This window comes from Ischnura elegans, chromosome 6 (assembly GCF_921293095.1).
Source record: "Ischnura elegans chromosome 6, ioIscEleg1.1, whole genome shotgun sequence".
Taxonomy (NCBI): domain Eukaryota; kingdom Metazoa; phylum Arthropoda; class Insecta; order Odonata; family Coenagrionidae; genus Ischnura; species Ischnura elegans.
The window spans coordinates 61,038,823-61,053,714 of record NC_060251.1 but is presented as its reverse complement, the minus strand read 5'-3'; the positions used below and the strand labels follow the sequence as shown (position 1 = coordinate 61,053,714).

At 37.3% G+C, this 14,892-nt stretch overlaps 1 protein-coding gene across 1 annotated transcript; it reads right to left on the bottom strand.

Moving 5' to 3' along the window:
* Window positions 1-329: 329 nt before the first annotated feature.
* On the bottom strand, window positions 330-14,878 carry LOC124160811 (NAD-dependent protein deacetylase sirtuin-1). The gene is made up of 11 exons (XM_046536885.1): window positions 14,721-14,878; window positions 14,154-14,289; window positions 13,952-14,064; window positions 13,637-13,881; window positions 13,247-13,547; window positions 12,709-12,870; window positions 9,253-9,411; window positions 8,821-8,938; window positions 8,367-8,557; window positions 7,791-8,036; window positions 330-3,245 (listed from the first exon to the last, which is right to left on the bottom strand). The coding sequence occupies exons 1-11, from the start codon at window positions 14,866-14,868 to the stop codon at window positions 3,061-3,063; spliced, it is 2,004 nt and encodes a 667-aa protein (XP_046392841.1). The 5' UTR covers window positions 14,869-14,878; the 3' UTR covers window positions 330-3,060.
* Between the last annotated feature and the right edge of the window lie 14 nt (window positions 14,879-14,892).

Sequence of the window (14,892 nt, the reverse complement as noted above, 5' to 3'; positions counted from 1 at the left end):
AAGAATGCCACAGGCTAAAATAGTACATCACTGACTTAGATAATGAAGCATTTACCAAAAAAGCTCTCCATTTGTCGTAAATACCACCATCGTAAGTTTTGACACCTTATAACAATAGCTAAAATTTTAATAACATTGTACATACAACCCTCACTGATTTACATAAAAAATATATTGAAAAGTGCAGCATCAATGATAGGTTGGTTAAAAATTGTAGATAAATACAGATTCTGTATTTTAAATCGAGTAACTTTAATACAATCTAAATTATATTGCTTACAAAGGAGAGTTGCTGAGCTCCTAATTGGAATGGGCATTTTTGCAGACAAATAATTAACAAGAATGACAATGACAATGCTGTAAGTGAAGTACAAAATAATCACCTTGCATATTTGAATGCAAAGCTTGCTCCCTATTAGGTACTTCAGACTGGGAAAGGTACGCATGTCCCCCGATAGTGCATAACCTCTTCAAATGCATAGGAATTTAGTATGAGCCAGCAAACAGGAACCTTCCTAATCTAAAACTTGGAAAACAACTACCTACCGCATTCTGATTAGTATAGTACAACTTAAGGCAAACAATTTCAGAACAAATGGTCAAACAAACAATGTATGATAATTTTTCTAGTGCATAAAACATTACTGTAACTGACTGACTAGAAGGACAATTTCCTGGGCACAACCACACATTTTAAGTAATGATCTGCAAAACTGCCATTCTATACTTCATTTGCCAAAACAACTTCTAGAAAGTCTTCAAAACCCCATTCATGCTAAGGCTTTTTATTGTACCTCTAATTATGCATCGATCTCCAAGAATCATTTTCTAAAGAGACGTTATCACAATGCAGTTCCAGAAGTTTTAATGTAGTCTAGAGCTAAATTGGTGTTAAAAATCGGAATTCCATAACCTCCTCACTGTTGAAAAAGGGAAGGAAAATTCCAACCTGAATTTTAAATTGCTTAAAATTATTACTAAGCTTGAATACCGGAGGAGAATCTAATCATTGTATCATCATTCCACATTAAAAAGAATTTTTTTATCAAACAATTGAATGGAGCCACTTATTTCTGATTATCAAGTGTTTGATATTGTGAACGACACTTCTTTAACACACACAAGCAAAACAGGATAAAAAAAAGTCTCAGAAGAAAATGCCCCATTTCTACCTGAAAACATTTGAATTGCAAACCTTTAGTATCCAATCCACATTACTTAACCCTTCAAATGCACAACTAAAAGTAGCTAAATAATTGGTAGTTGGAAAGGGATAAAAAATTGCATCACAGAAAAATTATGACCACCATGGGATATTGTGAGGTCAAATCAAATGAAATCCTTCAATTTATGGGACATTATAAGACTACTATATTGTCAGGGAATACTATACATTCTAAAATTGCCTAAAAGATTATTATAAGAAAAGTTAGCCAAATTGCAAATCACCTCTTGTTAAATGGAATCTTTTCAATACATTTAACATTCAGCTTTCCAATTACTTTTCCAAACGTAAATTATGATAACAATTGAAGTCAAAACCTGATAAGTAATCAAGCTTAAATATTACTATTCTGTCACTGAATTAATCAGTGGTTTTTGTACCTTACATATCTGAAGCCAATTGAGCAAGGATCTTTGTACTCACTAAGTCACTGAATACTTAATGCAAGATAGCATTTTCAAAAGAAACTGGCGTATTGATAAAACAGAAAAATAAGGTCCTTAATTGGATACAAAAATTGAAAAAAAAAACCTCATTTAACAACTGAATATATCTTTTATTGTAAAATGATCTTTAGTTTTTGATTTAAATAATACTTTCCTTTCTTCAAAAGACAATGAAGTTCACATTAGTCAAACACTAAAAGTAATTTTCTTTTTGAACAAATCACATTACAAAACATTGATAATATATATAATTATTAAATACAGAATCTAGATATAAAAATACCTTATCAACTAAGTAATCTTAAAGTCACAGAAATGATGCAACATACTGGCATAATTTTAATGTTAAATGATGGTTCGCATCATAGAAGACTATTGCTGCTACACTAATTTTGAATATACATAAAATTAACTTTATAAGTGGGTATCTCTTAAAAGAGGATTATACTTCCACCAAATGGGAGAGCAGTTATTGACACTTTTAAATTAACAACATAAAGCAGAATTTCAGGTAGAAATACAGTATAGCCAGGAACTGCAAGGCCATGATGAAAAAATGTCATTCCTTTGCTCAAAGCAACAAATATTACATCAACAAGAAATTAGATTCAAAGCTTAGTGTACCCACTAATGTTAAAAAATAATTGCTAAATTTACTAACAACCTTCAAACAGATAAAAATAGCACACAATACATTCATGTATTTTTAAACATGAAATAACAGGCCTAATGAGTCTCACTCACACTTTTCATTCACACAGTAAGAGGGAAGATCACTAATTTACCATTGCCTCAGATAAAGCCACTTGGCAGCCCAAGAAAAATATTCATAGTCACTTAATCACTCATACTATAAACTGGTTATTGATTTAAATATTGGTCTTAACTGGTTGCAACCAAGAATCCCCCCATAAATTACAGACATAGAAATCCACACCCATACCTAGAAATCCTCATACATACATCAGTAATTCAATGAGCATCAATAAACACCTTAAATTTCAATTTAAATAATACTCTTGTAAAAAATGCAAAAGCTCAAACTTTTGTACATGTAACTGTGCTCGATTTGCAACACTTGATTTGACACCTGGCAGGACATTCTCCCAACACAAACATAAATATATAACAATCACACAACACAAAAGTACTTAATTCTCACTTTTTCAAAGTAATTACAACTTCAAATTATGCACACTGGATGTGTCAAATGAAAAATATATCTGTTTACTGGTATCAAATTTAAATAAGACTTATCAATTGCATGGACTCCACAACTGTAGCCAACACCCAATCAAAAATGTCATGCAAGAAATAAACCTCTCACAGTCACTCCACACATTCACTTTAGTTTTCAAAGTAAAAATTACAGAAAAACAAATGGAGACATCACGTGTCTAGTTCTCTTTTCCCTTCCCAGAATTCCACATAATCATCCTTTTGCGATGAAGAATTCTCACCCCTATCATTATCAGAGTCACAAGAATCAGATGACTGTTCCTCATCTGGGTCATAATATACTTCTGCCCCTGGAAATATGTATCGATTTGGCTGGAGATGGTAGAATGAATTTTCTGGAATGACAAAAATTGTTGTTAGGTATTTCATGCTTAGAACCACGAGAAACATTAATTTGCATGCAAAAACCAAACCACTTGGTAATCTATTAAGTAGTGGAGTAGTGGTGATTACAATGGGATAGGATGAGTCATTCCCTTACCATTGGCTTACAAACTATTGAACATAGCTTGATGGACACCTTTTAATTGAATTTTACTAGCAAAATTCAGACTCTTGATGGCTCAACAAAATTCAGCAGGCATTTTAGTTCTCTGCTGTTGCATGCACAGAATGGAGGGCATCTATTCATTTATTGAGCTTAATGAAGCTCAATGTGTAATCAAGCAAATGAACTTGGTGGTCTGGGATGTAAGAGCTTTTTCAAGTGTCCAAATAGTTTGTTATCATCAAGATAACCAAGAGTAGACAACAACTTCAGCAGAGACTATGAGGGTTCTAGGTGAACCCTTCAAAGGATACAACGCACCGGGGCCGGGAACCAAGCCCGTGGCTTATACGCCCGATCACCCGGGGAGGGGCTGGAGAGGAAGGAAAAAGGAAAGAGGCGCCGCCGCGATGGGAGCCCGCCGACGCCTCTGGGAAGGGAAAGGTGCGGAAGGGAGGGGACGAGCGAAAAACACCCCAACGCCATAGAAGCGAAGGGGGCCCTACTATTAGCGAAACCAAGCGTAACCAATTAGTGTTCTACCGATGCTAGTGGATTTTCCTATGAGGAAGAAAAATCCATCGATCGAATCGGTAGATAACAACTTCAGCAATGGATGTCATACCAAAATCAATAACAAGTACTGTTCCTGATGACTTCAACTATCTACAATGCAACAAGATTACAGTGTGTGATTGCCAAAAAGTCACTATCAATTTGAGTCATAGAAGTTGACTTTGGGAAATGGGTTGAAAATATCTCCTTTAAGCTATGATGCTATGCTTATGTAATCACATAATGGTACTGTTTTAGAATTATTGGTGATTCCACAGAGAGATAACATTTAGAAGTCGAATCTTTTTCTATTCTCAATTTAAAATTAAATCGTGATAAATAAAAAAGTAATAAGAATTCCAGCTTTTTAACCCTTTAAATTTGGAATTAGGCATCCCATATACCAGTTGTCTACTCGGAATTTGATATTTATTTAATATTATTTGGAAAATTGTGATTGTCGAGTGTCACTATACAGGCATCCCCCGAGTTACGTATGTCTCGACTTACGTAAATCTGTACTTACGCAAGTGATAACCGTATTTCAAGTGATTACGTTAATTTTCGAATGAGAGCGCGAAGAAGTAGATATTCGCTCGTATACCCAATGGCAGAAAAAATATCGAATAGTTATCGAGTTTTCTACGTCATAAACAAAACAAAGTGACCCATTTTTATCATTCCTAGAAGAAATTTTCATTAATTTCTGTAGCAAAATCGCTTATAAATCCCAAGTCACCAATCAACGTGAAAATTTGCAGTTACATCGATAATAGTAACATTTTCTTCCCTTCCCCTAAAATCCAACTCTGAAAACGGACTGAAATATTTTAAAAGACATACTATTAAGGATACAACAAAAATCAATCTTTTGTTCGAATCCTAAACTCAGGAAAAAAATCTAGAGACATATTGCAAAGAAGATTTTCAAACTTCGTAGCACTCCAAAAATGAATGAAAATGTAGGTGGTTTTGGGATAATGATCCACAAAAAAATAAAATAAATATCTCCACTCTATTTATCCTCCTATCATGGAGCTCTGCAGGTTATCATCCACTTCCTGTGGCTGGATTAGGGAAGTACCGTATAAGCTTGTGTAAGAGGCGCACCCCTATTTTTAGGAAGGAAACTATAAAGAAAAAAATTTTTACGGTATTTTTTTTATCCTATCGTGCGGTGTTGCAGACGTATGCCTGGAATTTCGACAGTTGTCGAAATTTCCTCTTTCAGTACTATTTGAAAGAGGAAATTTTTATAACTGCGGCGGTAATAGCGGCATAAGAGGGAGTAGAAAGAGTTCCGATCCTCTCTTCGCATACGTCATCGCTCTACGTTGCTTGTCCTACTCACGAACAATTTTGTTTAAAAGCTCTCGCAGGAGTATTGCAATAGAATTGCAGCCGTGGAAAATTTTAAGGCAAAACACGATAGGCACATAGCATGAACCTTCCCAAGAGATAGGACAACAATCGGGGCAATCTCAGCGCCTTAGGATAATAACCACGTCGTAGATATAAGGCCCCTTGCACACACACCGTTTTTGGACGGCCGGTAAAATATCGGCCGTCCACATTCCAATAGCGAACAATGGGAGAGCATTGGAGCTTGCACACGTACCAAACACGCGCCGGCACAGGCTAAATGCCGGTTAGCTGCCGGCCATTGTCACTGTGGATCGCCGTCGCCGGCTCAAAAACATAGCAACTTATCGTTTGACCGGTAAAAATCCGGCGTGTGTGCAAGCATCGCTTCGCCGGTAAAATATCGGCCGATATTTTACCGGCCATCCAAATTCGGTGTGTGTGCAAGGGGCCGTTTTTTTTCCTTTCCGGGATTCCATAGGAAAATAGGAAATTATCAAGTTACAGGGGATCAATGGAAACGCGTTTCATCCCTACCCCATCTCACCAACTGACCTTTTTCGGTCTACCAGGTTCAATTCTCCGAGTTTCTGGAGGTCAAATACTAGGTGAGTCACCTTCTGAGCTCGAAAATATATCTCGATATCTTTCAGCAATTGTATGACACGCACGAGGTTAAAAAAAGTAATTAGACCTAACGCGACGTATATCTGACAGCATTTAAGTTTTTTGAGCTCTAATTGAGTGACACAAAGATTTATAGCTAAAACAAGGCTACTAATATTCAACTTAGTCCTAACAGCACAATTTCGGAAGAAACAAGCGTAGCATAAGCGCATTCAAACAAGACGAGACGGACTGGAAACTTCAGGCAATGCAAACTGCGTATATAACACTGCTGTGCCTTCGCCTCTTCACTTTAAAGGCAACGACGTCACATGCAAGATCGGACGTGTTCTTCCCTTGCTCCTTCGCTCATAGCCTCGTAGCTTGAAATATGGAGCGCGCTCCTTCCCCTCGACCTCTCCTTCAGCGCTAGTCCAACAATGAACACACTCGTTCGAATTTTTTAAACCGCAGGTTTTGACACCAATATAATTTTCAGTAGCAAAAATCCTCATATTAACGTCTGAAGATAATTTTTGAAAAATCAGGTGCTCAGCGTAATGGAAATTGCTCGGAAAGACAGATGTTGACGAATCAGGTATGTCCTTCAAAACCACGCGTATCCCTACGTTTGATAAGCGATTACTATATGCAGTATAAATGCCGCGGGATGCCCACTCGTGGCAGTAAATTTAGCGCGCGCTCCGGAGCGAATCACCCCGCGCGATCTTTTCAATGTTCACCTCTGGGATACCGACGTGACGGCGCGATGCTTACAAGAAATTCAAACAGGAGCATTTTAAAAATACGTCACTAAGGGAGAAACTCCCCTATCTGCCGCTTGATTTTGACCCAGGGTTTCAGATGACTGACTCATGCTGTAAACCAAGGCCCCTCAGTTCCCCTTGGACTTGCGACCGGGTAGGGGAAGGGGGGAAGATAAGAAGTTTGTGTAAGAGGCGCACCCCCATTTTCGGCTGCAATGTTTGGGAAAAAAGGTGCGCCTCTTACACGCGCTTATACGGTATATCTGGTAAATAATTATTATGTATCAATTCAAATTGTCTCCGCATCACTTTAACTTCAATAACAAGTGTTTATTTATGAAATTTAATATGAGAGGCCCAAAAGATATAGTGATCCTATAATGTTTCTTAAGTGATCCTATAATTACTTGCTCTGATATTCCATGGATAACGGTAATTACAGGATCTTGAGCAACATAGCAATGACTTGAGCTTATCCACAATTCTCATCTCAGCGATGTCATTCAGTCATTAAAGTACAACACCTTAAGGATTGTATGCATTGAATATCCAAGGGAGTCAAAAATATTGGATTTACTTGCTGTTCTTGTAGCCCTTGAAATCTGTAGTAGAAATAAAAATATGATCCCATAGTTCACAGAGATAAAGAATAAACTTCACTGCAGTGGCATAACAAATAGGAGGGATACGCCAGAAAGATCAGAAATTGATATTATCATGTGTTACAAGAAAGTCTGCCGCCCTTTTAAACCAAGAAATATACTAAATTAATAAACTGCCCAAAAATGGAGAAATACATGCCCCTTCACTTATCACCCTTACACTCTATGATGTAAAAATTTGGCAAAAGTACCTGCTTCTTCAATGATATATATCACATATAATATCTCTATTATGTAGAGCAGTGATATCTATAGACAGTGCAGGAGTCAACTGTGGGAGGGTCAAGCATTTACTTGCAACAGCCTTTCTTTTGTGCTTCTAACAACAAGATGACAGTGAAGTCTTTCAGTGACTTTTTCAAGAGAGAAGCAATGGATAATGGCATGCAAGACATAATTCCTCTCCATTCATTTCATTATTCACAAAGCTATTTTGCCCACCTTGAAGCCTAGATGCCAAACTCTCACGAATTTTTGGCTGCCAGCAATTCATGAGTGCATCATCATTTCCTGAGGGTCCACTATGATTTGATGGAGCTTCATAACTTTCCGTTTCATTTCCAGCATTGCTAACTCCATCGTCACTGCTTTCAGTAGACCGGGCACTGCCTGTGGAGTCCAGTGATGCATGACGATCACGAATGCAGCGGGACCTATTTGGGTCTCCATTTTCTTCCTTTGTTAAACCTAGGAATATCATCATTCATCAAATTTCAATTCTTAAATGCATAAAAATTTCAATGCATAAATGTTTAGAACAGTGAGAAATCACAACTTATAATTCAATCTAAATGAGTCAGATTGTTCACCAGCAAAAACAAGCGAATAATGGAAGCCTTCAATTAGGCTCTCAGATAAAAATTTTGGCAAACAAGGATAAATATAAGAGGGAAAACATCCTGCAATTTAATGGATAACAAATTGGGATGGAGAATATGGAGTCTGTGACTAAAAGAAGGATCAATGCAGTAAGTCACTGACACCAGCCTCAGAAGTAATCACGCGAAGAACACTTACCCTTTTCAGCAACTTCATCAGTTGCACAGTGCCCCATTCTGTCATCATCTGTGGAGTTGGGTTTCAATATTGGAAGATTATCCACGGATGACATACTACTTTTCCTCCGCCTCCTTCTAGGTACCTGGTTAAGACGGCGTGTTTCCTCTAGAGGAGATGTCCAGCATTCTTCCTTCCATCCATCACCAAGCCTAAATACAAGTGATACATAATTTATAACAAGAAATGAATGACGGGTGGATTCCATGACAATCACAAACATACTCTGATTTAAAATAAACAAGTACTATCTGAAAAACTTTTAACTGGTAAGCCATCATTTCAAAGTAATCACCGATGGTAAGGGGTAAAAATAAGATTAAATTTCAGGGGTCAATCATTATAACTAAACTAATTCCATAAAAACCTCACAAATAGCAAATAAATCACTGAAATATGACAGCTATCAACTTACATGTGACAGAGCTGATTGATTATGACATCACTGTCACCAAGTAATTCAACATCAAAATTTAGATGACGTAACTGCTCGCGGTTGATCAAGATTTGAGGAACATGGGAAGGGATGGAGCCTGAAAAAGAAAAAAAAATAATTAAAACTGATTAGACTTTAAAGGCCAACAGAACAGCATAAAGTTTTAAGCACCTCTACATAAAAGTTAGTAAGATATAATCTAGAATGAGATTAATTATGAAAAAACAAAAGCACTTTTCCACAAAACCAACTGTGGTATGATTTTTTAACTTCACCCAATAGGGGCAATATGTCACCAGGTATCTAAAAACAGATTCACTCAGTAATCATGTGACATGAGGTGCAATGTTAAGATTTAAGTCCATGTTTAAAATCGAACTAGAAATTATCAGAGTTAAAGTAAATACTCACTTGGAATCAGGGCAACAGGTCTGACTTTAAGAGAAGACCCAATAACAATAAGGAGGTCACACTGCTCTTTATCCTTTGCCATTGCATGGTGAAATTTCTCAGGAAGACCCTCGCCAAAGAAGACAATGTCTGGCTTCATCACCCCCTGAGCTGCCAAATCTGAAATAAAAAAATAATTGTTACCTATGAGAAAATTTGGGTTCACGATGAACTATAGCACAATTTGAATATCACAAAAGGTATACGTAAAAATTTCTCTGACAGCCTACTGATGAATTTAGCAGTAATTCTCTAGCAGTATGAAGGATCAGGGAAATGAAAACGCAATATCCAACATAGAAATTTGCCACTAATGCTAGAAAACTTATTTACTTATGAGTATGACATTACCAAGGATTAATTTATGATGACTAAGCTGTCAATATTAGTGATCAAATATCACATTTTCAGCAGGATAACTGCAATGCTACTTGTAGCTTTACCATGAGTTCATCCTTAACCATTGGACCATTTTAGGAGGCACCACATTAACACATTTAATGCTGGCCTGATTATCATTAAAGTCGTCAAAATCAGCTGTTAAAATAAGAAAGAAAAATAGAGGGAGGTTTCCGTGCCATAACTTTTGTTCAAATACTGCTTTTAACATAAGGCGCACACGGTTCGAAAGAGGGAAGCTTGCTGAAGGCCATACACATGATCGAAAGACTCGGAAGTGGATAATAGTCATGTACGAAGGCAGAGAAAGGGCTCCCAGCCCGACCGGCAGAGCTTTGTATCTCAGCTTGAATGGACCACGTCAATTGATGTGCTCAGCACTGAATGTGTTAAGAATAGTCAGATAAATAAACAATAAAACAAGGTCACTAACTTAAACTGCAGTGGGAAGATGACCAACGTATCCAGAAAGAAAGATAGGGTGCAGCTACAAAGTACACATATCTAGTAGAGAATAGAAGTGAAACAGGAGCACCTCAAATCACATTCCTCATGAGAAGACCTTGCATTGTACCTCGGGACAAATAGAAAAGAATGGAAATGCTTTTGACAATGGTAATTAGCCCATATATTATTATTGACTCCGTACTTTCAGTATTTACAGTCGTTTACACAAATTATAGAAGTGTGTGATGATAATGATCACACCAAGGTGCATTTCAATAAACTAGAGAAGCCCACTACAGAATTGAGTTAAACAAAGCAGGCTAATGCAAGAAATTTCACCATGGGCTCTCACAGAAGGACATGAGGAAAATGCATACCTTCCCCGGAGCATTTGAATAACCTATGGTCAGTTGATATAATACTATCTATGTTTCAATTATTACTGCTTAGTGCTAACTTTTTGACAGCTTTTTTCCTCAACCCTTTTGCGCAGCGCTCCTTCACGGAAAGTTGGTTTTGCCTCTATGAAGGCTTCGAGCATTTCTTTTCCGCCCCGTATGGAGTTGTTTCTCGACAAGGAATTGTCCAGGTAGTAGCTTACTCCACTTAATGACCTTGCCTAGCGAGGTGCCGGACCCTTTCCTCGGCCCCTGGGCAAATATAATCCTCGACCCTTTTCCCAAAGGCAGCCCATCACAGCGTACTTTTGCGGTCAGTTTATTGTTACCAATGCGATATTACTTTTTTAAATTGTTACTATTGCAGCAAATTTCAGTTCATAAATGTATACCTTTCATTTTGCAATGCCTCTAGAACTTCTAAACGAAGTTCTTCGGTTATTTTTAGGGTTTTCAGCAAAAGGGCATTATATCATAGACCAACAAGTGCTTTCAAGGGAATGAAATCTGTCAATGTACCTAGCATACTTCTAGTTATTTACGATTTATGATATTAACATATTTTAGATCCATGACGCCCAAATCCACACTCCTCATTCGCGTCTGCTCTCCATGAGCATTCTGAAAACATGAGAATGAAACCTTTAGAATTCTTTTCAAGAATATTTTCCAGAAAAATTCTCATAAAACTACTCGAATCTTACAAATTTGTTGTTTGAAATGGCTAAATTATATTTATAAAGCAGTTTTGCTTAGATGATTATAAATTCATATTACGCACGAAATAAGAAAGAGAAGAGAATCATATTTCATTACATTACGCGGGCTTTTTTTCTTAGGAGTTCAATCGGATACTTCACCAAATTTCACCGCAAATGTACACTTAGAATGTGGCTAACAGAGTAACGTATATCTTTAGATGTAAATCATAACAAAATCGCTCCTATAAATTTGCTAGTAAGGTTTAAAAATAACAATTAAAGATCTAACCTTAACGTCTACAAAATTTGTTCTAAATGATGATGAACTCCACTAATATTAACGCCAGAGTTCCGTTTAAAATTTGGAACCAATCAACAGAACATCCAGAATGTAATTCCTGGCATTGATTTTCAATAAACGCAACATGTACGTTTTTAGTTATTCTAACTAATAAACAATTAAGTGACCATGAGCACCTTCTTTGCTTGGGACATTAAGTGCCAGAATGGGCCGAGATATTCCCCACACGGACAATAAGAAAGGGTCGGACCTCTCGCGCCTAGGGACCCTAATGGCACTTGGGACCCACTTGGCATGCTTGACCGCTAAGCTGTGAAAACACGGCCTTCGTCCTTTAGCATCGAAAAATTCAAGCCGTGAAAACACGGCCTACGTAGGGAAAAGGTTAAAACAACTTTTAACCTGATACTACAATAGTATGGCTTTTGCATCATCTTTCTTAAGAAGTAAATAACTCTGTTTCATAAAGCAACCTCTGTGATTTTAATTCTCTTCATTCCTATTGATCAACATCCCGTTCTACTCTTATGACGTTCATGAAATGACAGCGTAACTTCAGTTAACTTTCACCTCATAAAAGACATTGATGGATATTAAAATTTCAAAGCATTTGGGATTGACAATAAATTTCTAAAAATATAATATTTTTTGCATTGAATTGCAAGTTAACAATCAAGCCATTTTGTAAGTGAAACTTTTTAAAATCAGAAAAGAAGAATTGGCAGAATTCAGTACAATTCATGTGGCTGCAGAGAACTCTCCATTCATGAAAGCAGACTGACACGTCCAATAATTGTCTTGGAAGGACATTCAGGTTTCCCTCCAGATCAATAATTATATGGCTGCCAACATTTGGCAAAAGACTCAAGTTCCCATCTTCAGGGTTGATCGGGGCTCAGCTCTTAAGATGGAACCCACTCGCCGAAATTTTAGCAGTCATGTCATTATTGACCCAGTGGACAACCTGAATAGTCTTCCCAGCCTCTGAACATAGGGAAAACAACAGAGAAGACTTCATCTACAACTTTTTTCACTAACAACAAACTCCTCACAAGAGTTTTCCATTGATTTTCCAAAATTTACCATAAAATTAGTAAAAGTCATAACAGTTACAAAAAAGGGATTATCAGAAAAATGTTTCCTCAACAATTGAAATGAGCAAAGATCTTACCTCGATACCAGTCTCCTCTCTTATCATTTGCATTGAATGATCCAGCACCAGACTGGGAACACTTAGGACACATGGGTATTCTCTGGGCAAAAACATCCTTTCGAATTTCATTTGCAGTGACTTTAAATTTACACCGAGTGCATGATGCAGTAGCAAAAGAACCTGTGGGAAGAGGATACTGTGTCTAAGACTTAAAAGAAAAACAAGGAAAGGACAAGAAAGATCTGAGGTTTTCCCAGCGTATGATGATGTTGAAGTTGTTTCGGGTTTCCCACCGGATGAGGTTCTCCAACTCTGCCGACGTTTCGATGGCCGTGTCGTCCATCACCATCAGGGCTGATGACGATGCATGACACAGTCACCGAAACGTCGGCAAGGATGGAGATCCTCATTCAGTGGGAAACCCAAAACAACTTAAACAAGGAAACGACAATTTGGCATCAACTACAACCCTAAATTATTTCTCCCAGAGGAGAATGTCATTTATCTTATCCCAATTTCAATTTTTCCAATAAAGTAAAAGTTCCATTTTACTCACCATGACATTCAATAACATTTTGTATTCCAGCCACCTTTTCCAATGTGTCGATGTTTTGAGTGTAATTTCTGAGCAGTTTTTTGTTCCTCTCTAAAGCCTTGATAAATCTATGACAAGGAGAAGGCTTAAACTGGCCGGGGTATATTTCTCTTGCAAATTTAAAAAACGGCCGAGGATCCTGTTTAAAATACTTGATATCAAACATAGCTTGAGGATCAGGTAAATCGGGGAAGTCAATTGCCAATCTAGAATAAATTCCATCTCTACTACGGAAATCTGGGATCCCACATGAAACTGACACCTAAAATATAAAATAGATATATTTTTCGTTAATTCGCCTCATTTAATTAAAATCTCAAACATACAGTTAGTGAGAGGGATTGTACTCACTCCAGCACCCGTCAATACGATGACATTCTTTGCACCACGCAACAGACGAACGACATCAGCCAAAGAATTTATGTGGCGAAGTTTCTCTCGTCTCGGGGGTTCACTCAATATATCAACAATAATTTTCCATAGGGTAACATTATCAAATTGATGAGGTATTTCAGAACCATCCACAACTAACTGAGAAAGAAGTTCTCTCGGATCAGCACCCATAACCATTTGCCGTTGAACCCAACTCATTGGACCTGAAAAATAACAAGAGCCTTAGCGCCAAACTATTAAGCTAAATTCACTAAATGAGAGAACTGAATTTACCTGTAATAGGCTTCCATTCTTGCCCGCTTAAATCAGAAAGTCCACTTAGGTCAGATATGTTGCTAACTGTAGAAGATACCTCATCCCTATCATCCGCATCTCCAGACTCATTTCTGAAATAATGTCATACATGTTATCGTAACTCTTAATAGAAATTTTGGATTATTAAATATATTCCAAACTTGGAAAAAAAGAACCTTACTTATCAAGTTCACTTTTGCCAGATACATCCATGATCGATGGAACGGGTTGACTCTCGTCCCCACTCGTAGTCGGAGAAAATTCATTGAAGCCAGAATCACCACTATTTAAGGCTTCAGACGATATTGAATGATCACCTATTGAAAAAACCCAAATATCTTTAAGAAATAGAAATGATCAAACAAAAAAAATTGAAAACAATGAAAGTTTCCTTAAAACCGAGAAAAATAATGCTAGGAGGCGATTCCGACATCAAAATTGAACCTAGTTTTCAATTCCCTGACGCATTGAGTAGTCAAGTTTACCGCCATAGCAACAGTGGCCTCGAAAAATAGTCCTTCGCCCAATAAAAAAACCCATGAAAAATTTCTTCCCTAAAATGAATAATTTCGAAATGCAAAATTATTTATTGAAAATTCTTGACATTAAGTAAAAATTAAAGCGTAATTAAATGAGCCCCGCCCCTCCACGCTCGCATACGTAGCCCGAGCGCAAAATTTACCATCGATCCGCCATCTTGAACTGAAAAACGTAAACTATTTGATTAATCTGTACTACTTACACTTACCGTCAAACTTATCCCGAACATTTTCTGGGGAGGCAACAAAAGTTTCCAGGTCCTCTTTAATGTTTGATTCGGTATTAGAATCGTTGTGATCAAGTTTGAGACGCTTCGCTGGCGAAGAATAGTCCCCTCCCTCAACAATCTCCGCCATTTTCGACAGCTCTAGATTTGGTTC